A 24,962-nucleotide genomic window follows, 5' to 3' on the forward strand; every position below is an offset into this window, starting at 1 on the left:
CCAACTTCAGGCCTGATCTCCCCTTCTCACTCTGTATTCTTCCCCTGCCTCCTTGGGTTATTTTAGATCTGCTTGTGAGGAACCGCTTGCCTCCTCCTGAAATAGTAGTGGGCTCTCAAAAGCAGCCCAAGGAGGCCAGTGATGTTGGTGTGGCAGCAGGAATGCTGGGGCGAGGAGGCTGCTGGGGTGTAGTTTTGCTTCCTGGCCCGTTCGGAAGGTAAGAGCTAATCACAGGGCTTAGCGGTGTTGGGTTTCAGCATGTTCAAATGAGCACCAACTGGTTATTCCTCCGCCCTCCCTTGGGGGTTTGCATGTGATCCTACAGGGAGGTCTCCCCGTGCCTCCAGTTGCAGAATCCTTCTGTCAGAGCGGAAAGATTTGGGTGGGATACAAGGGTAGGGGCCCGGGGTGGGGGGAGGCCAAATTAGGGTGGGAGAGGCTGACACCCATCCAGCGCCACACCCCTAACGTTGCATTACCCAGAGGGGGTTCCACCCAGATGTGTCACATCAGGGCAGTTTGGGGGAAGTTGTACCCCTTCCTCACTTTCTGGGTTTTCCATGGCTAAGCAAGCCAATCTCTGGCTCCAGTGTCCTGAGGAGGACCTGGCGAGCTGGTGCCCAGGGGATGTAATAATCCTGGAAGAAAGCCTTTGAATTGGATATTCTGAAGGGACTTAGTACATCTTGTGGGGGTTTTTTTTTTAGCCACATAGGCCATAAAGGTAAAGGGTCCCCTGACCATTAGGTCCAGTCGTGGCTGACTCAGGTTGTGGCGCTCATCTCGCTTTATTGGCCGAGGGAGCCGGCGTACAGCCTCCGGGTCATGTGGCCAGCATGACTAGGTCGCTTCTGGCGAACCAGAGCAGCGCACGGAAACGCCGTTTACCTTCCCGACAGAGTGGTACCTATTTATCTACTTGTACTTTGACGTGCTTTCGAACTGCTAGGTTGGCAGGAGCAGGGACCGAGCAACGGGAGCTCACCCCGTCACCGGCATTCAAACCACCGACCTTCTGATCTGCAAGTCCTAGGCTCTATGGTTTAACCCACAGTGCCACCGCGTCCCTTACATAGGCCATACGCAATGACAAATAAAACGAAAGGGTAAAAACAGTGTAATGTTTCAGTTGTGCGAAGCAGAGAGGGGGAAAAGGCAGCTTATAAAAGGTGGCTGCTTTGTGCAGCGGAGACCCTCGCCTGTCAGCTTTCAGCATGGCCATTCTTTGAATGGGGGGGGGGAATAAGTTTGGCTGCACCTGTTGGACCTCCTTGAGCTGCAGCCAAGCGGGCTCTTTGGACTTTGCCCTTGAATAGCAACGGAAGCTATGGCAGGCTTCTTCCCCTTTAAGGCAGATCACCTGCTTATTCTGAGATGCAGGTACATCAGTGGCTGGCTGAGGTGCCCTGTGCCAAGGGGTCCTTTGCTTTGTTTTTTTTTTTGAGGGGGGGTTCCTAAAGCTCACTTGCGCAGGAGAGAATGGCTAAGCATGATGCAGCAGAGTTGACAGACGGCGGTCTGCATTTTGCTCCGCGAGTCTGACGGGGAGATGGGTCAAGGGGCCTTTGTCCGGCTGAGCTCAGGTGCAGAATAAGGGACTAGTGCTGGGGCCCAGATGCAAAACTGCAGGGGCTAAATTTAGCTCCAGGTCTGCCAGCGGCCTCTCCAGATGTGCCACACTTTCTAAACGGGAAGCTGTTTGCTTTTTTTCCAGTGACTATTTCCAATGTAGGTGCTTCCTGCTTCCCCTTTGGCTTCTGCGAAGTTTCCGCTGCTTTCCATTTTGGGCCCTTTTTGATGGGCGACTTCGGCTTTGCTGCCCACACGGAGCTCTGAACCCAAGCCGTAGATGTGCATTTCTGGGTATTTCTGGCTGTAGCATGGAGCAAATTAAGCTGCCCTCTCCCCCCGAACGCCAGCCCACGCTTGCTGTGCGCTTGTGACCCAGGTCACACTTTAAATCGGCCCTTAAAATGTAACAGGATCCGCCACCTCTTTGCACGCCCCCGTTCCTGCTGAACCTCCTTCCTAAAATACCAGGGTTCTTGCTCAAAACCAGCACTTGCCAGGAAGCTGGGTTAAAAGGGGGAAGGCTTGCAAAGCCACTTCCACCCTCCCAGTACTAAGATAGTTCTAGTTACAGGTAGGTAGCTGTGTTGGTCGGCTGTAGTTGAAACAAAATTTTAAAAAATTCGTTCCAGTAGCACCTTAGAGACCAACTAAGTTAGTTATTGGTATGAGCTTTCGTGTGCATGCACACTTCTTCAGATACTCCTACCAACAACTACCCGTATTTTTCGCTCTATAAGACGCACCAGACCACAAGACGCACCTAGTTTTTGGAGGAGGAAAACAAGAAAAAAAATATTCTGAATCTCAGAAGCCAGAACAACAAGAGGGATCGCTGCGCAGTGAAAGCAGCGATCCCTCTTGCTGTTCTGGCTTCTGGGATAGCTGCGCAGCCTGCATTCACTCCATAAGACGTACACACATTTCTCCTTACTTTTTAGGAGGGAAAAAGTGAGTCTTATAGAGCAAAAAATACGGTAACTTAGTTGGTCTCTAAGGTGCTAATGGAAGGTTTTTGGTTTTTTTTTAATTCCTAAAATAGTTCTGCAATCTGGCATGGAAAGCTGGGGTAGAAGCTCCAGCCCCTTTCCTGGGTACCTGTTTTGCTCCCTGGGTTTTTGGGAGCCCAGGTCCCAGAGAGGCAGAACTGGGCTCTGCAGTCGCCGCCTCGGGGACTCCATGTCCTGGAAGTGTCAGAAGTTGCCGGGCAACGCGAGCAGATTATCTACAGGTCCTTTTGCTGACCTTTCCGGGTTAACGGCACAGCCACGCTTGCGCAAAGCTGCCTTTTGCAGAGTACGTGGGGATTTGTGAACTTTTTGCTCCACCTCTCCTCTCATAAAAAGGTAAAGGGACCCCTGACCATTAGGTCCAGTCAGGACCGACTCTGTGGTTGCATGCTCATCTCGCTCTATAGGCCGAGGGAGCCGGCGTTTGTCCGCAGACAGCTTCCGGGTCATGTGGCCAGCATGACTAAGCCGCTTCTGGCGAACCAGAGCAGCGCATGGAAACGCCGTTTACCTTCCCGCTGGAGTGGTACCTATTTATCTACTTGCACTTTGATGTGCTTTCGAACTGCTAGGTTGGCAGGAGCTGGGACCGAAAAACGGGAGCTCACCCCGTCGCGGGGATTCGAACCTGCCAGCCTTCTGATCAGTAAGTCCTAGGCTCTGTGGTTTAACCCACAGCGCCACCCATGTCCCTCCTCTCATACCCCACCTTTAAAGGGCTGCCGCCAAGACCCTGCTCATTCCTCTTGGTCCAGATTGGAGGCGGATAACTCAATTTGACCGAGCAAACCTCCCAGGAAGCTGCCTTATAGCACATCAGATCATCTGGCCCATCTAATTCAGTTTTGTCTACACCAGGGCTTCCCAAACTTGGGTCTCCAGCTGTTGTTGGACTACAACCCCCATCATTCCTAGCTAGCCGGACCAGTGGTCAGGGATGATGGGAGTTGTAGTCCAACAACAGGTGGAGACCCACATTTGGGAAACACTCATCTACACTGACTTTCCAGAGGCTTCCTGGGATTTCAGACGGGACATTTCCGGCTCTTCCTGGAGATTTCATGGATTGAACCTGAGATCGCAGATATTCCTTCCCCTGGGCTGTGGCCATTCCTTAATCTCCCGCGGTTCAGTAGGTGACGCAGTTTGGGGCCTGTCATCTTTAGAGCTGCATAAGCCTACTGCAGTTTAGTAAGCCATCTTTTTAATCCCAGGTGTGAGAGGACAGTATATGCTGGACTCTAGTGACAAGGAGGTTCAGATCTCCCCAGCCCTGAGGCTCGCTAGGCAGTCTTTGGCTTTTGGTGACATGGAAAGCTGCCTCATTGTAGCTCAGGCTGTTTGCCCATATGGCCTGGTACTGTCTCCTCCTCTGCCCAGACTGGCTGCAACTCTGGGGGGTCTCTGGCAGCGAGAAGTCTCTCCCATTACCTGCCGGTTGAAATCCACCTAGCTGGAGAACCTGAGACCTTCCTGCATACAAAGTGCCTGCTCTACTACTTGTTGTTTGTTTATTGTTATTATTATTATTATTATTATTAAATTTATTATTTTATTTATTAAATACCAATCCCACCCTTCTTCCCGAAGGAGCCCAGCCTGGCAAGCAACAAAGCAGCAAGCAATAGAATTAAAAAATGAACTTGAAAACACCTGCAATATCCTAACCGCTGCTAATTTCTGGGTTGCCAGGAAGAGCCAGTGTGGTACAGTGGTTAGAGTCTCTACAGCAGCCTTTCTCAACCTGTGGGTCCCCAGATGTTGTTGAACTACAACTCCCATCACCCCTAGCTAGCAAGGCCAGAGCTCAGGGATGATGGGAGTTGTAGTCCAACAACATCTGGGGACCCACAGGTTGAGAACCGCTGCTCTCCAGTGTCGGATTTGAAATGAGGGTTCAAGTCCCCACTTGGCCATAAATCAGCTCACTAGGTGACCTCAGGCCAGTCAGTCAGCCTCGCAGCCAAACCTACCTCACAAGGTTGTTGTGGGGGGTGAAATGAGGAGGGGAGGACCACTTAGGCCATCCTTGGAGGAGAAGGTGGGGAATCAGTGCAGCAAGTGAACCAAACAAACGAATCTTTCAGCCATCACCTGAGAACGCATTGCACAAATGGGGGGCCGCCACCGAGCAGGCCCCGCCACTTTCATTTCATGTCACTTTTGTGTACCGCTGTTCTGTATTACTGTACGGATCCTGCCGAGCTTTACCATGTAACTGTGGGGATGTAACAGGACACCCCGGTGTAAACTGACAGGAAGCACCTTGCGGGAAGGGTGGGGTACAGTCATGGCAAGATAACACCGGAGCCGGCTTGGTGAGTTTGAGCAAGGGAGGGGCCCCTTAAGACTTCCAGCTTGCGGTTTCCTTATCAGCTCCTTTTATTTCTTCAGCCTGTCCAATAGATGAAAAATTCCAGGGAGGAAATGCCCGGGTAGGGCACAGATTGATGGTTTTCCTACCTTCCTCCCCCCACCCCACCCTGAACAGCTCCGGGTCTGAAATGGAGAATTGGAAGTCGACTGAGAAATCTGCTAGGAAATATTTTCTTCCAGAGCAGTGAGCGAAGCACAGCTCAAAATGTAATAGCACTGCAGGCAAATGCGCACAGCTACAAATCAAAGGTCCAAGATTCAAAGGTCGGAATGTAGCCGATAAAAAAATGTGGCGGTGCTGCTGTGTTCGGATTATGAAACAAGTTGCACTCCTAGGCGCTTGGGTGTGGGTGGGTTTGGGGTGATCTATCCGAAGGTTACGGAACATCTTCCGCTATGTGGCCCAGAAGTGCAATCTGGGAGCCTTGCCAGCCCCTTCGCTTCTGATTTATGCAGCTCTGCAGCCTCCGAATCTTTCGGCCCCTCGATTGCCTAAGATACACCCACCTTCCTTGTCGGGGGAATAAAACGGATTAATGTTTGACGAAGCACACATACAAATGACATTGCAAAGGTTTCAAAAAAACCCTTTAAAATTCATGCAGACCTTCCGTTTTCTGAAGCCCGTGAAACGTTACTGGGAGCCTGCAAAGTTTTTACTCCATAGCCAAAACATATTGCCGCTCTTTACCTACCTTTTAGGTCTATTAATTTTATGAGCCTTTTTTTTTTTATCTGAAATTTGCGGTTTCTTCTTTTTCTGAATGATAAAAGTGGAGCTCTGCTGTTTCTAAGCCAAGATCATAAAAACTTTACCCTTCCCCATTTTTAAAAACCGTTTGATCATTTCAGTTTTCAGCTTTTGAAACACGCACCCCCCCCATTCTTTTCCAGCTGGCAGAAAGAATCCTCTTTCTACATTTCCCTGGATGCTAAAAAGCAAAAAGACAACATTAAATCATGTGTAATGTTTATGGAAATACCGTATTTTTTGCTCTATAAGACTCACTTTTTCCCTCCTAAAAAGTAAGGGGAAATGTGTGTGCGTCTTATGGAGCAAATGCAGGCTGCGCAGTTATCCCAGAAGCCAGAACAGCAAGAGAGATCGCTGCTTTCGCTGCACAGCGATCCCTCTTGCTGTTCTGGCTTCTGAGCTTCAGAATATTTTTTTTCTTGTTTTCCTCCTCCAAAAACTAGGTGCGTCTTATGGTCTGGTGCGTCTTATAGAGCGAAAAATACGATAATTATTATTGTAGCAAGGGTATTTATACTTTCAAATTTTGGAAGTGTGTGAAACAGTATGGCTGTGCGTTCCAAGATAGACATTATACATGAACTCTGCCACCCAAAAACCCTCACAGGGGGTATATGTCAGATCTTTTCCCTCTGACCCCCACAATTAATAATAATAATAATAATAATACCCCGCCCATTCTCTAGGCTGTCCCCGATAAGTGTCCTGGAGTAATTCAGATTATTCAGTGCAAATTTTGGTAAATTAATTTATCAAGTCCACAATGATAAGTTGCTAGCCTACGAGTTATTTGTAATTTAGTCTCCCCTCCCCCCCAAACTTTAGTAACACTTCCCTGTGAATTACCTGGAGCCAGTGATTGCTCACCTTAGCTTAATCAGAAGCTTGGATCAAAATATAAAGTACCCAGGCTGTTTGGTTCTTGAGCGTGGCTACTGGTACGCAAGCTTGACTCCATGGCCAAACCCTTAATTTGCGGCTGTCCGATTCCCAATAACTGCAGCTTCCTGCAGGGAATGCTCATCCAATTTGCAGATGACACCAAACTGGGAGGGGTGGGCAATGCTGGATTGAGGTTCAAGATGGCCTTCACCGATTAGAGAACAGGGCCAGAACTACCAAATGAATTTCAGTAGTAGGGACAAATGCCAGGTTCTGTACTTCGGCAGGAAGAACCAGATGCACAAATATAGGATGGGGGACACCTGGCTTACTAGCAGTGCATGTGAAAAGGCTCTAGGGGTCTTGGTGGACCACAAGCTTAACATGAGTCAACAGTGTGATGCAGCAGCAAAAATAGCTAATGCTATTCTAGGCTGCATCAACATAAATATAGTGCCCAAATCAAGGGAAGTAATAGTCCCACTCTATTCTGCCTTGGTCAGACCACACCTGGAGTGCTGTGTCCAGTCCTGGGCACCACAATTTAAGAAGGATATTGACAAGCTGGAAGGTGTGCAGAGAAGAGCAACTAAGATGATCAGGAGTCTGGAAATCAAGCCTGATGAGGAATGGTTGAGGGAGCTGGGTATGTTTAGCCTGGCGAAGAGGAGACTGAGTGGAGATATGCCAGCCATCTTCAAATATCTTAGGTGCTGTCCCATGGAAGATGAAGCTTGTTATCTCCTACTCCGGAGGGTAGGACTCGAACCAGTGACTTCAAGTTACAAGAAAGGAGATTCCGACTCAACATCAGGAAAAAACTTTGACAGTAAGGGCCGTTTAGCAGTGGAAGAGACACCCTCGGGAGGTGATGGATTCCTTCCTTGGAGGTTTTTAAGCAGAGGTTGGACAGCTGTCTGTCATGCATGCTGTAGTTGAAAATTCTTCATTGAAGGGGGTTGATTTAAGGTGCTGGTTTTGACCTTTAAAGCCCTTCACAGCCTAGGACCCTCGTACCTATGGGACCGCCTCTCCTGGTATGCCCCACGGAGGACTTTAAGGTCCATATATAGCAACACCCTAGAGGTCCCGGGCCCTAAGGAAGTCAGATTAGTCTCAACCAGAGGCAGGGCCTTTTCAACACTGGCTCCGGCCTGGTGGAACGCTCTGTCTCATGAGACCAGGGCCCTGCAGGATCTGATTTCTTTCTGTAGGGCCTGTAAGACAGAGTCGTTCCGCCTAGCCTTCGGCTTGGAATCAATTTGATTCCCTCCCCCTCTTTTTTTTTTCCTTTCTCCTCTTGTGATGGAACTCCTGTTTGGGGACTTCCCTGACTTTTTTCTGGCCCATGTAGGACCAGTCTGGAAAGTTAGCCTTTGTGAAGACTTGATGTTTTCATCAAAGTTTTTGATTTGAGTTTCCATTGAAATGAGGCTGCATTTTAATGTTTTGATGTTGTATTTTAATCTTGTTTTTAAGTTGTATTTCAATCAATTTGTTTTATATCGGGTGTTAGCTGCCCTGAGCCCGGTCTTGGCTGGGGAGGGCGGGGTATAAATAAAATTTGTTATTATTATTACCCTTGGGATCCCTTCCAACTCTACAACTCTAATGAATCTGTGAATGTGAAAGCACAATATGCTGTCTGAGAAGTCGGAGCACTTTTAGCGGAGAAGGACTTCCTCTTTCTGCATAGCCTTTGTACGTTGTTTCAGCACAAACAGCCAGTTTTCCTGAAAAACCGCTTTGGGTAGCAAGTGCGATGTGGGACACTGGTATCTTTACTCTCATCTGATAAAAGAAGTGACCTGCAGCAAGCTCAAAGTCACCCCTGCAATCTTTCCCAGATTGGCAATGGAGGCCCGACTAGCATTATCTGGGCAAAGGTGGTGGCAGGGTTTGTGTGGACCGGTTTTGGCCCAGGGGCCGCCAGTCATTGATCACTACCTTACATCCTGCCTACCAGGTCTTCATGTCACCCACCTCACCCTGCAGCAAAGTAATTCTTGCATTGTGAACAGAATATGAACCTGGAACATTGATGGTGGCTGTTTCGGACACCCTGAGGTCCCACCTCGCAAAGAAGGTGTGTAAGGCCCAGGAGTTGTTTCCCAGCTCCGGACTGTGGACGGGGTTTGTACAAGAGAGCGGGACATGCCAGATCTGGGCCCGGCCGACACCAGGCTTGCCTAATCAGCTCCTTCATTCCCCCGCCGATGCCATGCCACACCCAGTTTCAAAACAGCGTGTTTAAATTCTTAGTCATTTTGGAACATTCCAGCGCCACCTGCAGTTTGACCTTAAGGCACGGCTGGCGTGAGTGAGAGCGAGAGCAGAAGAACTGCTGCAAAGGGATTTATTTTTTATTTTTTTTGCACTTAGGACTTGCGTACAAGCAGCAGTTCTAAACTAGGCAATGTTTAATCTGGCCCCTCCCCAGTCACGAGCCACAAATCGTCACCTGTACGGTTCAGATGGCAAGCAATGCATGCTGGGTAATGGACATAGCTTTGCCTCTACCGCAATAAGGTATTCCCAGTGTTGGACTATGACTCCTGTCATCCCTAACTGTTGGCCATACTAACTCGGGCGGATGAGAGTTGTTAACTACACCTGGAGGAGCATGCATTAGCTCTACAATTTCCACATGAGTTGCGCATGTCTTTTGTGGTGGTATTATTACTATTACCGTATTTTTCGCTTTATGAGACGCACCAGACCATAAGACGCATCTAGTTTTTAGAGGAGGAAAACAAGAAAAAAATATTCTGAATCCCAGAAGCCAGAACAGCAAGACGGATCTGGCTTCTGGGATAGCCTCTTGCTGTTCTGGCTTCTGGGATAGCCGTGCGAAGCCTCTTCAGGGCAGCGGGATGAAGGTTCCCCCAAGAGCCGTGCTCCCTTTAAAGAGCGCATGGAGCGTGTGTGCGGCTCTTTAAAGGGAGCGCTGAGCCTCCCGCCTGCATTCGCTCCATAAGACGCACACACATTTCCCCTTACTTTTTTGGAGGGGAAAAGTGTGCCTTATAGAGCGAAAAATACAGTAGTTCTATTTATGCACTATCCTTTATCAAAAGATCTCAGGCCCGTGTACAACATTAGGAACACATTACGACACATCAGTGATAAAAACATAGTAAAAACTTAGTAAAAAGCATACCAACACCTAATAGTAAAATAATCATAATAACAGTTCTCTCCTCCACACTTTCACAGGCCAGAGATTATATAATAGCCATAGGCCTTGTTTTTTGCCTGGCATCTAAAGACACGCAATGATGGTGCCAGGCGATCCTCTCTGGGGAGGGCATTCCACAGTCAGGGAGCCACCACAGAAAAGACCCGTTCTCTTGTTGCCACACTCCGAACCTCTGTGGAAGGCAGGTCATACAGAAGGGGCTCAGATGACAAGTGCAGGGTCTGGGGTGGTTTGTATGGGGAGGGGCAGTCCTTAAGGCATTGAGGTCCTAAGCTGTGTTAAGGCTTTATATGTCTACACTAGCAGTTTGAATTGGACCCGGATTCTAATCGGGAGGCAGCGCAGTTGTGCCAGGATTGGTGTTATATGCTCAGACCGTTTTAATAATCACGGGATCTAGAAAATTGTAGCTAAGAATCCAGTCTGACTTTGGCCACAGACTCGTTAGGTGGCCTTGGGGCCTGTGCCCTTTATTTGCAGTGTTATCTGTGCTTCTTTTACACAAGGTTTGAACATGAGAGTCTGCCATATAGTGTCGTATTATTGGTCTGTCTATTGTCTGTCTAGCCACTCTTGTCTACATGGAGTGGCTCTCCTATGATAGATGGCAGGGACATTCTGCCTGCCAGACAGATGCTCTGTCACTGAGCTCCAGTCCTCCCCAAAAGGTTTTAGCAGGGATTGCCAAGAGAGTGTGGGAAATTTCTCCGAACGTTTGAAATGCTATGCAAATACTGAGTTCTGGGTTTCATGCCAGAGATGCTGTTTGCCACTCACCTGGAATGAGCAGTATGTGTGCTCTAAGCTGAAGATAAACTCTGTTCCTCCTCCTGTCTCAGCCTGGAAAATGATTCCACAAAAGTTGCTAGGTCGTAGAGCTTGCCTGCCCACTCCTACCCGAATTAGTTGTTTGTTTGCACATGTACAACTTGCAAGGCAGAAATGGGGGGGGGGGGGGAGAGTTCTTATTGCCTTTCCGTTTCCAAAAACATCACTGCCTGGTCGCCCCGGGGTGGTGATTACTCACCAAAGGCGACCATGCAAGCAACTATTTACAGACCTGCTCCACCTCTGTTGCCCCCGTGTCATGAATTGGAAGTCTGAAGCTGAGATAATACAGTGCATCTGTGGCTGCGGTGAAATTTGACCAGGGGGATTTCCTCTCCTACCTATCCATCCACCTGCAGCGCTGTGGACAGTTTTAAGGCTCCTGTATCTTTTGATTGACGCATACCTGAGCAGGACAAACAGCCTTGTGTTACATACGCTAATTCTTGTCTTTGGTTCTTAAGTGGTTATCAGGATCGCTTGGTTCTGCAGTAAGCATGTAGCTCTGTGAGCTGGTTCACACACAACACCATGGTTTGGCACTATACTTTTGCCCTTCTGCCCTCCCTCCCCTCACACACCTCGCTTCATTTGTTGCCTCCTGCTTGACCACGGTTTCCCTTGCAAACCAGCTCTGAACTGTGGTTTGCAGTCTGCTTTGGAGAGCAAGCAAAACCCACTAGTCCGTTGAATATACTTGAGAAGGCACGGGGAGATTTCGTGCAAGCACAGATCTCCTTCCTGCAGTGTCGAGCCAACAGCTCAGTGCTACCTCTGCACGAGACCAACGCGAGCTTTCAAAACGAGGCACACCTCTCCTTACGCTGTTTAGAAGGGGTTTTGCTCTTGCCTGTCTGCCCAGAGAGCAGAGGCTTGTCCCGCAAGGAGGAACAATTAAAGTCTGCGTTTGCTCTCGTTTGTGAGAAGTTGGGCTCATTCGGTGCAAGGAGCACAAATGTGCAAATCAGAGCAAGGCAGCCGCTGGGTTTCTGGTTGGAAGAGCAAGCGCTGGGGCCTCCGGAGTCTGCATAGATCTATCATTAACTATGGAAACTGTAGCAAGGCTTTCATTGACCGGAGGGAAATGCCTGCATTCCAGGAATGGGAGCGAGGTGGGAAGGGGGGGAGGGCGTTAATGGCTTTAAAATGTGTGCAGGGACTCAGACAGAAAACCATTTCCCCTGCTGCTGATGAACCTGTGCTGCTTAGAATAGCCACCCGGCACCAGTGCTTGTGTGAAATGGGGCAAGCAGGTGTTGGTTGTCATTATTGCTGAATCACAAGCCTCCTGACAGCAGCAGCTTTGCAACTCGTGCTCCTGGTTGGGGCCTGTAAATAGCCACTTGCCGGCGACATGTAGGATTTGGCTCCAAGCCGCCGCAGAAGGACACCTCCAGCTAGAAGACAGTTTGCTCTTTGTGTTCCTTTTAGGCGTTGGGTCGCGGCACTTACCAGGTCAGCATCTTTGCCTCTGTGCCGCCCCTCATAGTTCAAGGGATGCAGTTGGCGTTGTGGTCTAAACCACTGAGCCTCTTGGGCTTGCCGATCAGAAGGTCGGTAGTTCAAATCCCCACGATGGGGTGAGCTCCCGTTGCTCTGTCCCAGCTCCTGCCAACTTATCAGTTCGAAAGCACGCCAGTGCAAGTAGATAAATAGGTACCACTCTGGTGGGAAGGTAAACGGCGTTCTGGTTTCTGTCACAGTGTCCCTTTGCACCAGAAGCGATTTAGTCATGCTGGCCACATGACCCGGAAAGCTGTCTGTGGACAAACACCGGCTCCCTCGGCCTGAAAGCGAAATGAGCGCCGCAACTCCATAGTCACCTTTGACTGGACTTAACCATCCAGGGGTCCTTTACCTTTTTACCTTTACTTCAAGGGTATGGGACGAGAAGTCACAGTGAGCCCCGAATCCTTGCCTTGTCTCCTGCTACTTCCAGGCTGAATTCCCCAAGGCTGTATTTCAGCCTAGCCCAGTGTGTGTTGAGAATGCTCTAAGCATCGAATTGGGTCCTGAAGGATGTGCAGAGATACATTTCGAAGCCTGCCCCAGAATAGGAATAGCCTCCCTGCAAGCCTTGCCAAATTTTCGTCCTGTAGGTCTTTGGAAGCAATGCACGATAAGTTTTATTGAAATTGGCTTCTTATGATTGGAGATAGGGTAGGATAATCGCTGCCTGTGGTCTAAAGAACTAGGCAAAGAGTTCTACTTAACCAGCAGGGCTTTGGACTTGGGTTTCTTGCAACAACCCCCAGTGTGGCAAATGACTTGGAAACTGAAGGCTTTCAGAAGCAATTTGATATGGTCTTGTGTCCTCCTTTGTCTCTGTCTGCTGTTTTAGAATCAAGGCCACACCAGGAATACCTGAGTGAAGTAGCACTTCACTTGGCTCCCCAAACGGGATGTGTTAGCCTCGGCCAACCTAGTGCCCACTGGCTGGGGCTGATGGGAGTTGTAGTCCAAAAAACATCTGGAGGGCACCAGGTTGGCCGAAACTGGCACATATGTTAACCCACCCTGAGTCATTGGGACAGGGAGTGAGCTTTTCTTATTATTATTTTTACAAAAATGCCAAAAACCCACAATTTTTCGACTGACTTGCCTAAAATCCAGGATTTCATTAAAGATTGCATGGTCATCTGCCTGAGGATTCTTGAACTGTGATTCCTGTATCGTGGGGGTTTGGACTAGATGGCCTTTGGGGTACCTTCAGTACAGTTCTGTGCGTCGGCATGCTGTTTTCTGTATGGGTCTTAATATTTTGGGATTGGGTGGCTGCGCCTGTAGCTATGGAGCCTAAGAAAGCTTTCTTCACTCCAATCCGTAAAGACGAAAATGCCCTTTCCCACAATGAGCATTGATTTGCTGAGAGATCCTCCCGTTGTAGTTGCAGAAGATGAATTGTAGCCTTGTTTTAGGCAGGTGTGAAAGGAAATTGGGGGTGATGCCTCCTTTTTTGGGGGGGCAACATGTTGGTGCACTATTGATCTTGCTCCTCCTTACCGATTATATTTGAGTGAGCTGAATTTGCAAGGGGAAGGCGATGTCGAAAGGTAAAGGAGGCAGAAACTAAAAGGAGCAACAAGACACTCTGTGCTTTTTCCTTCTGTTCCGATGGTGTTGGGGTGCGTGTGTGTGTTGTTCCTTTACATCTGGTGTGAATCAGTAAAGCCCCTTCTCTTTAATTTTTCCAAACATGCATCTCTTAGTCCCTTTCCGAGCAAAATATTTACCCAGAGTTAGCTCAACGCGTAGAGACAAAGTGTCCCAAACTTGGGCCCTTTTAATGACAAACATTTCGTTTAAGAATGCAGCTAAAAGGTTCCCCCCCCTTTTTTCCTTTTTTTGTTTTCTCCCCTGGACGCAAAGCTTTATTCATTCCTTGTGCAAGGGTAACTTTTCTTCCTGTCGAGGTGGAATCAAAGCTTCCTGACAATAAGGCTGCTTTTCAACACGCCCGTCACGGCGAGGGGAGGTCATGAGCAAGCATTGCACACTTCTTCCGAAAATTGTCTGAAGTTTTGACACCAGCCCGAGCGGGAAGATCTCTGAGGTTACTTTAGGAGCTGTTAAAAGAAAGAGGTAGCTTCAGATCCCCTTGTTCTTGTTTTTCAGAGCCTTTCCCCGCCACCCCTCCTTGTCAGATGAATGGTTCATTAGAAGCTGTCAAAAGCGACATTCCTGGTTGCTTAGCTCACCGGAGCCTGCCCAGATTGGCCGATTCGTTGGGGGGGGGGGGCGGTTTGGAAGTGAGACAACACAGAATACGGCCTGTTCATTCACCCAGCTGGGCTTCCTGGTGCCACCCGGCAGAGGGAGAAGGGGGCTCTTGCAGCGTGACGTGGGCTGTTTTCTGGTTCCCAGCCCCCTTCAGGCCACCAGGGTGGGGTCTCCTCGGAGCGTGGGAATGAACGCGCCCGCAGTGGTAAAGGGGCGAGGCTGCAAGGCCCAGCCCTCCTGCCCCGGGCCAGCTCGTCTTTCCTACCTCTGCTCCTGGGAAATTAAAAAAAAAAAAAGTTCTCTTTGACGGATGTAATTCTTTTTAATTCTGCAATTTATTTGCCATCTGAAAGAGCTGGGGGCCGTTTGCAACAATGCTTGTGCAATACTGCAATAATGCATGGCGTTTATAGCGCATCTCAGGAGTTCAAAGTGCTTCATGGATCCTCACAGCGCTTTGCACGGTAGGCTATGCCGTCCTACACATTGCTGGCGGGGGACGGGCGATGACTTGCTCGAGGTTGGCTAGGTGGTTCGGGGCAGAGAAGTGACTTGAACTTTGTTCTTTTGCAAATACGTTAACGACGGCTGAGCTCTGTGCAGCCTTCTCAGCAGACAGCATAGCCTCCGTCACATTCCCAGAAAACCAACCAAAGCAACAGAGCCCTTTGCCCTCTCTGGGTGGCAGACTTGTAGTGGTGCCCCCTCCTGGGAGGGCAACCAGTTGTGTATTGTAGGGGGGGCTTTCCTTGGCCCCAGGGACCTTTGTGGGGGGGGGGGAGAGCATCACCCATGTCTTTTAGGCCAGGTATTGCCAACCGATTTCCTTAAGAATGAATAGGTTTGATCTTCTTGAGAGTCCCATGGACTGCAAGAAGATCAAACCGATCCATCCTTAAGGAAATCGGCCCTGAGTGCTCACTGGAAGGACAGGTCCTGAAGCTGAGGCTCCAATACTTTGGCTACCTCATGAGAAGAGAAGACTCCCTGGAAAAGACCCTGATGTTGGGAAAGATGGAGGGCAGAAGGAGAAGGGGACGACAGAGGACGAGATGGTTGGACAGTGTTCTCGAAGCTACCAGCATGAGTTTGACCAACAGTGGAAGACAGAAGTGCCTGGCATGCTCTGGTCCAGGGGGTCACGAAGATTCGGACACGACTAAACAACAACAACAAATTGTCAGCCTTTTCAGACCCAAGACCCACTTCTAACTCAAACATGCTTTTGGGGACACGCTCTTAATCTCTTGTCGTAGGTTTGCCTGGTGGTAGCACTTTTGCTGCGACCCACCCCAAATCAGACTGCCCAGCCTTCCCACCACTTGAAGGCCATTAGACGGCACCTCTGCCGCTAGTGAGAGCTGGTGTGGCGTAATGGTTAGAATGTCGGACTAGGACCTGGGAGACGCGGGTTCGAATCCCCCACTTAGCCATGAAGCTCACTGGGTGACTCTTATCACCCAGCCTCCATCCAGGGTTGTTGCAAGGATGAAATGGGGAGGAAGAGAGCCACGTACGCCGTCTTGAGACCCTTGGAAGATAAAAGTGGCACGACATCGACAGAATAAACAACTGGCGCAGCGGGTGAGGCCTTGCTGCCTTAGAATCTGTAACACCATGCCAGCAAGCAATGCCACGCCAGCCAAACCCTTGCTACAGAAAGAGCCAGCCCAACACGACTCATCTGCACTTGATCTTAGCCAAAAGGCCGAGAAGCGATCCAACACGACTCATCTGGAGCTGCGCTTACACTGAGCCAGTCCATTGGGTCCATCTGGTTCAGCATTCCCTGCACTGACTGGCAGCAGCTGCGGAGGGTTTCCAAGCAAGGTTCTTTCCTACCTGCAGACGCCCAGGATTGGAACCTGGGACCTTCTGCATGCAAAGCAGATGCTCAGCCAGCGTGGTGTAGTGGTTAAGAGTGGTGGACTCGTAATCTGGTGAACCGGGTTCGATTCCCCGCTCCTCCACATGCAGCTGCTGGGTGACCTTGGGCTAGTCACACTTCTCTGAAGTCTCTCAGCCCCACTCACCTCACAGAGTGTTTGTTGTGGGGGAGGAAGAGAAAAGGAGATGGTTAGCCGCTTTGAGACTCCTTCGGGGAGTGATAAAGCGGGATCTCAAATCCAAACTCTTCTTCTTCTTCTTCTGGCTCGCCCCTCTTGCTCTTCTGCCCCGTATGCATTGGGTCTGTTGCTGGCCTTGAGAAGAGCAGAGGAGCGTTTCCGCCACCCAACTGCCCCTTCCAGATTCTTTCCGATGCCCATCCCTTTCCGCTGAGCTTTCACCTGAGCCGCCTCCTCGTCTTCCTCCATTCTTGCAGAGTAGAGAGAGACCTTCTGCCAGGCTGCTGGTCTCTCCGTTGCCAGAGAGCACTTGAGTCAGTTTCCACTTCAAGTGGGATACATCTGTCAGATGGTGAGGGGGTGGGTGGTGGCGCAACACCTCCAGGCGCTCTCAAAGCCAGCATGCCCGGCTCCTTGTCTGGCTTAGCCCAGCCATATTGGCGCTCCCTCCGATAGCTTGTGTGTGGCGTTGCTGCTCAATTAATCAGCCGCTGCCTCTTGAGTTTCTGAATGAATGGGGTTAGTAACAGTTGTCAAAACAAGCTTTGCGCTGCCGGAAGCTCTCCGGCTTGCCCTTCTTTTGGTGCTCATCAGGCAGCGTCAGTGCCCCCCAGCCAGGATATGCGTAGGGTGGGGTGGGGGGCATGTTTGGAGCTGGGGTGTTGCAGAGGTTGCTTGATGTAGAGTGACAGGCCCTATTCATGGCCCAAAGCTCCCTGCTTCTGAGTAACAGGAATGCAATGTTGCTCGTTCCAGAAAAAGTATTAATAGTAGCAGCCGCACCTGCGGTCCATACGGGTGTGGATTTCTTCGCAATTTGAAAGGGCAAGTGGGGCTGGGGGTGGCTTTAACCGTATTGCAGCATCTTCAGGTGAGGCTTGCATCTAGTCCTTGTAGACAGCACTGAGCCGCGTGGAGCAGCATTCTGCCTTGCTATGGTAGTGAGGGGTTAGTTGTTTGGGTGGCAGTGGGAGGGAGGGGAGGGAGCATTGCAGTGGAGGGAGATCATAGGTCTGCACTGTCATGTTTTATTGCAAAGGGTCGGGGTTTTCTTAAGGTAAGGCTTGCAAACAGCTGCAGTCACCTGTGGCAAGCAAAAATTTACTCCAGGCCAGTGGTTCCCAAACTCGCCCCCCCCCACCCCCAAAGGGGGCACTTGAAAATTGCAGAGGGTCTTGGTGGACCACTTAATGCAGTGTTTCTCAAACTTGGATCTCTGGCTGTTGTTGGACTACAAATCCCATCATCCCTAGCTAGCAGGACCAGTGGTCAGGGATGATGGAAGTTGTAGTCCAGCAACAGGTGGAGACCCAAATTTGAGAAACACTGACTTAATGTTTTTTTTCTGCCGGTTGAAGCAATTGTAATGCCCCGTTCCTAGATGCTGTATGGTTTTGTTAAAAGAAATATTTTTATTGCTTGGTTTTATTTCTTTTGTGTGGTATTAAAATTTGAATTCCATAGAATCCCATGTTTCCTGCTTGGCAGGGGGTTGGACTCGATGGCCCTTGTGGTCTATTCCAACTCTATGATTCTATGATTCCATGAATCCATATTCTCGGACTAGAGCGTTTGTCATAAGAACTTCAGTCCTATTGGATCAGATCACAGGTCCAGCAGCCTTTCCCCTCAAATAGCCAATCAGATGCCTCCAGAAAACCCAGCATCAACAACTGTGGAAGGCAAAAACCATCACTGGCAACCCATATTCACCGGGGGGTGGGGTACATTGACTCTGAACAAGGAGGTTCAGTCTAACCATCTTGGGTAGTAGCTATTGCTAGACCTCTCCTCTGTGACTCATTCAAAACCCCTTTTAGTGCCATCCCAGCCGTGGCTTTTGCCACATCTCAGTCGGTGGTGATTTCCACAGATTCCGTGGCGTGAAGAAGCCCTTCCTTTTGGTCTCTCCGAAATCTATAGCCCGTAAGTTTCCTTGGATAGAGTGTGTAAGAGAGAAACTTCTGCTTTCTGCCCTTCCCCACACCATGCATAATTTGAGACATGCCCTTTAGCCATCTCCCACAACCCCAAACTATTGCTGGGTGTCCCCTGCTGGAAGACGAGATTGGCGGCCCCTGAGCAAGCCTGCGCATGCAATTTCGGAATCGCCCAGAGCCCCACTGACTTGCTTCCCTTTCGCAAAGGAACCTTGGGAAGCTCACGTAGGGCCACGTCGGGTGCCACCCCCTCGCGGCTTCCTTGTTAACCACACCGCTGTCGCCATGTGCAGAACCCAGCCTCCCCTTATGCATGCATGTACAGGAAGCCTTGTAAATCCCATGCGCTTGTCCCCTGGACTAAGCAGGGCTGAACAGCGAGGGGCCCATGGTAACAAAACCTCCTGACCACGTTCCTGCTGTCAGTGAATTGACACGGGCGCAGGCATTTCCAAACACCCGGTCTCTGCTTCAAAGCATTGCCTCGCGTACATATGCACACGCATGCACACCAGCCCCTCTGTGACCCAGAAATCGCTTCTCCTACCTACCACCCTCCTCTCAGCTGCCTGGAAGCGGGATTTCCTTTCCCTTGCCTGCTGATGCCGGCAAAGAGAGCACCTGCTCTCCAAATGATGGCCGCAGCGTTCAGAGGGTGGCGTGTGTCAGTTTGAGTGAGCCAGCGAGTCTTTCCCCTGCCACACACTACTGGCAGCATCCGGAAGAGGCGATCATTCAAAGCGTATCCCGCTTTGTTCCCGATACCTTGGTACTGTGATATCAGTAAGACGGAGGCAGGTTGACATACCTGGTTGGAATATGCATGATTTGTGCAGGGGTTGGAAGGAGAGAGTGCATTTGCATCAGATTTGGGGGGGGGGGGTTCCTCTTGCATTTAGTGGTGAGCTGCAATTCTGTGCTGGGCCTGGGGGTAACCCGTGAAACGTAGTCCAGGACCAGTCCAGAATCCGAAGGTTCTGCTAGGAGTCAATCCGACAGGGCCAAGGCAGGACGCGAGGCAGGAAACCAGGCAAGGACAGGTACAGGATCTCTGGCATACAGCAATGTTGCTCCCGCGACCTGGGGCAGGGTCCGACAGTCTTTTATCTTTGTCAGGGTAGCGGCTGGTCCTGATCCCCTGGCAACTCACCTCCCTGTTTCGCCCGAAGGTGAGCACTCCTCCTGTGAGTACTCAGGTCTCTCCTTCTCTCAGACTTTAGTCTCAGCAGCTCGGGAGAGGGAAAGATTCCTAATGGCAGGGATAATTTGCTTCCCGGGTTTGTTACGGACTGGAATCTGTGTGACTCCAAAGGAGCATATAGTGTAGTTGTACATACAGGATTATGTGACCTTCCCATGTATCTCTCTTTTCTTTTGAAAAACAAGCTTCTAGTCCACATGGCGGCAAAGGTTTGTGGGCAATACCTCCTGGAACCTGAAGAGGTGGCTCTGAGCCCGGCTTTGGCTGCGGAGGGCGGGATATAAATAAATTATTATTATTATTATTATTATTATTGTTGTTGTTATTAAATACTTCCCTTGGCTTTTCGGTGTCTTCTGCCTCTCCTCCCCCTCCCCCTTGTCAGAACCAGAATAAATAATTTGCCGTAGCTAAAAATGGTGGATTGGGTCCTACAAAATAGTTCAGCGTTCGTACTTCATACTAATAGCAGAATCCAGCTTTTCTGGGTGAAGCATTTGGATTTCCTGGGTGCGAACATTCGCCTGTTTAGCGTGGGTGTTTGGAATCCATATTGTGACATCGTTTTCATGATTTTTCGACCTGGCAATATATCACAAATCATGATGTGTGCACGCGCACAAGAATCACAATGTGGGGGAAACCGCGAAGCCAGACAATACCTCTCCGTAGCTCCATCCTTAATTCAGAAATTGTGATATATCAGTATATTGTGATGTTTAGCTGGTGACATATTGTGGTGTTGACAACCAGATATCGACCAGCCCCATCTTCCTCCTCATCAGAATTTTCTTTCTCCTTCAAGTTTTGGTCCTTTTGCGGCTCAGTTGGTTCTTGCCGCTGCAACCAAGGGCCCACATCCAAAGCCAGACGTTATCAGTTTGCAGAAACAAGTTTCCTAACTCAAAGCTGCTCTTTTTGGGAGTGCAATAATATAGACTGTGTGCGGTGGAGGGCGGGAATCGGCTCTCCTCCTGGGGGGGCAGGCAGTCCACACCTGTCCCTTGTCTTGAGGGAGGGTCTGGTACTGTGAGGGGCATTGGACTGAAGCCCACCATGTAAGATGGGGGCAAGAATTATGTTGGCCAGACCCTGTGCACCCTTCCACTCGGGACCAGCAAGATTTTGGATTCTGTTCTACAATGAAGTTCAACTTCCAAATGCAACTGGGATAAACTAGAAATAGAAGAAGCTCACTTTGCACTTTGTGTAACCTTTTATTTCAAAAGTTTCCAAAAGGATGGGAGCAGGAACTAGGAAAGTTAAAGTTTCTTCTTAAATATCTGAAGGCCAGGCCTTGGGCTGTGTTTAAAGAGGCAAAAAGTTTCCAGGCTGCTTCTGAACCTGAGGACTAGAAACCTGCGGTTTTTCAAGCGTCACAGTAGCAACCAGGCTCCATGTCTTTAGGCCAGATTCTGTGCCTCGTGTGATGAGGATTCATGGAAGGCCAGACTGCAGCCCCGCTCAATTTTGGAACGAAGTCGTAACTATTTGAAGTCAGAACCTAGGTGGGCGGAGGACAGATTGCTGAACCTCCCTGTGTGTCTCCCTCCTGAGCCAAAAAAACCAAGTTAGCCTGTGTTTGTCTTGGATCTCATATTGCCTTGAAGGAGCCAGAGGGGCTGCCACAGTACCAGTCTGCAGTGCTTTTGCGTCTATAAGGGTCCATAAGACATCTGAAGGCAGCCCTGTTTAGGGAACCTTTTAATGTTTAATAGATTATTGTATTTTAATATTCTGTTGGAAGCCGCCCAGAGTGGCTGGGGAAACCCAGCTAAATGGGCGGGGTATAAAAAATTAAAAATAATAATTATTATTATTCCAGAGCCTTACCTTTCCTCTTTTTCTCCCACCCAGACTTTCACAGCATGGTGCAATTCTCACCTGCGGAAAGCCGGCACGCAGATTGAGAACATCGACGAAGATTTCCGTGATGGCCTGAAGCTCATGTTGCTGCTGGAGGTCATTTCAGGTGAGGGTCAGAAGGACCTGCAAGGGCTGTTGATTGGCACTTTTCAGGACTGCCTTTTAGCTCTGCGGCAAGTTTGAGTTTTGAGCAGTCATCCTCAACATCCTAAGACAGGGGTCAGCAAACTTTTTCAGCAGGGGCCGGTCCACTGTCTCTCAGACCTTGTGGGGGGCCGGACTATATTTTTTTGGGGGGGGGGAATGAACGAATTCCTATGCCCCACAAATAACCCAGAAATGCATTTTAAATAGAAGGACACATTCTGCTCATGTAAAAACACTCTGATTCCCGGACTGTCCGCAGGCCGGATTGAGAAGGCGATTGGGCCGGATCCGGCCGGCAGACCTTAGTTTGCCTACTCATTTCCTAAGATGGCGGGAGGTGACGCATCTGCCCTGGGATCATATCAATGGCCCCCACGGCCTGTTTGTTGTTGGTATCCGTCTGTCTCGGGAGACAAGGGACTGGCGCACCTTTGTGGGTGAAGTCAAACAACTGGGGAATTACAGCGCCTGCTGGCACTGCAGAGACTGATGCGGGAGAGACATGTTTCGTTGCAGCTGGGGCAGAGGAAGGCATCCTGTTGTGTTTCTGCAGATGCACCAGGGTGTTCCTTTTCTCTGCGCTCATTCTGGTTATTCCTCCTCTGGTCGCTGCTGCGGATACACAACCTGTCTTGCCTGTCTCCAGGCACTGCGGTCGTCTGCAAGGGCAAGGCTGATGTTGCCAGCTGTCATGTCATGTTTGCAGACATCTTTGTAACGCACAGCTGGTCTGCCAACAGGCCTTTTGCCTGAAGGCGGCTCCCCGTAGAGCAGGCATAGGCAAACCTGGCCTTCCAGATGTTTTGGGACTACAATTCCCATCATCCCTAGCTAACAGGACCAGTGGCAAGGGATGATGGGAGTTGTAGTCCCAAAACATCTGGAGGGCCAAGTATGCCTATATAGCCTGCCGTAAAGCATGCCCTTGGGGAGCTTGCAATCCTTGTAATTCACAAGTCAGTTGCTTTTCCAGGGGGCTGGTTGGAAGAACATGGCTTTCGACTGGTGTCTGATACCACAAAGAAATGGGGAGCAGGAGATGAGGAGAACAAATAGACAAGGCATAGCGTACTCTTTCTACACTGTCCAGTTCTTAACTCTGAATTAGCCGTGCAAACCTTGTTATTCTGAATCTGAATAATTTCACAGTTTGGGTTTAAACTGATTTTTGGGGTGGCTGAAGGCTGATGGGCCATCTGGCGCCTTGTTGACCCCATTTTGACCCATTCGCAGCAGCTCCCTCTCGACACCCCCCCCCCCCGTTGGTTCAAGATTTTTGCCTCACTCTGGTGCTTGAATAGGCTTACACGCTGGGAAATCTGACCCAAATGTCAGCTTCTTCTCCCTTTGGAGAGACGGATGACTGCTAAAGAGAATTCAACCTGGAGTAACTTAGGAAACCCAAAGAAAAGAAAAAAATCTGTTCCTCTTTGGACAAGAAAGGTGTTTGTCCTGCAAGAGCCACAGACTCCCTTTGTGTCTTGCTGAGCTTGCATCTGATGCGAAAAGGAAGCTCACTTTTGTGCTTTTCTTTCAATCCGATCTGCTCCTTCAACCAACCAACCAGCCCCTCTCTTCTTTCTGTTTCCCCAGGGGAGCGGTTACCGAAACCGGAGAGAGGAAAGATGAGGGTACATAAGATCAACAACGTGAACAAAGCTCTCGATTTCATCGCAAGCAAAGGAGTCAAGCTGGTTTCCATAGGAGCTGAAGGTGAGATTACGTGGGTTGGGGTGCCGTTCTTTCAAGCCTCTCCCGGCGATAACGTCGTGCCCGTTTTACAAAACGCCGCAAGCTATTTATTGTGAGTTGTCTGTGATTGGAGGCCTCTCGGGGCAGGGACCTCCTCCCTTGTACTTTCTAAAAACATCTTCCCCCCCCAACAATATTTATTATTTTCAGTAAATAAGCATAATACAAAAGAATTACCAGTAACAAAAACAAACAAAAGATAAAACATAAAAAAAACATAAAAAGGGGGGGGGGGAGACATACAATACAGCATAATACCACTTACCGTATTTTTTGCTCTATAAGACGCACCAAACCACAAGACGCACCTAGTTTTTGGAGGAGGAAAACAAGAAAAAAAATATTCTGAATCTCAGAAGCCAGAACAGCAAGAGGGTTCGCTGTGCAGTGAAAGCAGCAATCCCTCTTGCTGTTTTGGCTTCTGGGATAGCTGCGCAGCCTGCATTCACTCCATTAAGACGCACACACATTTCCCCTTACTTTTTAGGAGGGGAAAAGTGAGTCTTATAGAGCAAAAAATACGGTAATTAATTACAATTAAGTACCATCCATCTTGACTGTGATTTGGTTTTTTGAAATATTGATATTGGAAACTGCTACAGATAATTACTAAGAAATTCAGACGAAAGAGACTCAAGGAAGTCAAATACTATGTTTAAAAACATCTTGCGCCTTGACGGCGCTCTATAAAACAATGTCACGGTGAATCTTGCTTTTGCTTCCCCCGCCCTCCCTAGCGCAGTGCCGTTGATTCGGACTGGCAGTGGTTCTCAGAGGGCCTTTTGCAGCCTTGCTACCAGATCTCCTCTAGCCAGGGAGGCCGAGGATTCAAACTAGAAACTGCAGTTACTCTTCTGCCCCTCTAGCGGTCAGCGGCTGCTTCTGGCCCTTCCCTCTCTGCCCTTGGGACAAGCAAAGGACCCTCAGTCTTCAGGGAAGGAACAATGCACTGCCCCAGTGCAACAGCAGGTGTCAGAAGTGGGCAGAAGAAGCCCCGGAGTTGTATTCCACCTGTTTTGTGGAAAGGCACCTTGGGGAATCTTCCTGGGTCAAAATTTAATCAGACTGGGTCAATCTGCATGCAAAGGACGTAGTCTGCCACTGAGTACCACGCCCCTCCTGGACCGAGTGTGAGAGACCCAAGAAGCCGTCAGATTCTGCAGGGAGGAAATGTAAATTCTGCCATTGAGAACTCTGCGGCTTGTTGCATCAGTAGCCACACCTACAAGGAAAATAATAATAATTACAGTGGTGCCCCGCAAGACGAATGCCTCGCAAGACGGAAAACCCGCTAGACGAAAGGGTTTTCCGTTTTTGAGTTGCTTCGCAGGACGAATTTCCCTATGGGCTTGCTTCGCAAGACGAAAATGTCTTGCGAGTCTTGAGATTTTTTTTTCGCTTCCCCCCCCTTTATCTAAGCCGCTAAGCCTTTAATAGCCTTTTAGCAGCTAATCCGCTAAGCCGATAAGCCTTTAATAGCCGCTAAACCGCTAATAGCGCTAATCCGCTAAGCCGCTAATAGGGTTGCTTCGCAAGACGAAAAAACCGCTAGACGAAGACACTCGCGGAACGGATTAATTTCGTCTTGCGAGGCACCACTGTATTATTATTTATAGCCCGCCTACTCTGGGCGGCTTCCAACAAAATATTAA

The 24,962-nt window shown here is 49.4% G+C and overlaps 1 protein-coding gene across 2 annotated transcripts in view; it reads left to right on the plus strand.

The window, feature by feature from the left end:
* Positions 1-24,962, plus strand: part of ACTN4 (actinin alpha 4) — a 119,893-nt gene that overhangs the window by 35,965 nt on the left and 58,966 nt on the right. For both annotated transcript variants that reach the window (XM_081018658.1, XM_081018657.1), the window contains exons 2-3: positions 21,403-21,517; positions 23,152-23,271. In XM_081018658.1, the coding sequence (XP_080874784.1) occupies positions 21,403-21,517; positions 23,152-23,271 (235 nt within the window). The remainder of the gene's footprint in view (positions 1-21,402; positions 21,518-23,151; positions 23,272-24,962) is intronic.

Source organism: Podarcis pityusensis, assembly GCF_964106645.2.
Source record: "Podarcis pityusensis genome assembly, chromosome: 8".
In the NCBI taxonomy this organism is placed as follows: Eukaryota; Metazoa; Chordata; class Lepidosauria; order Squamata; family Lacertidae; genus Podarcis; species Podarcis pityusensis.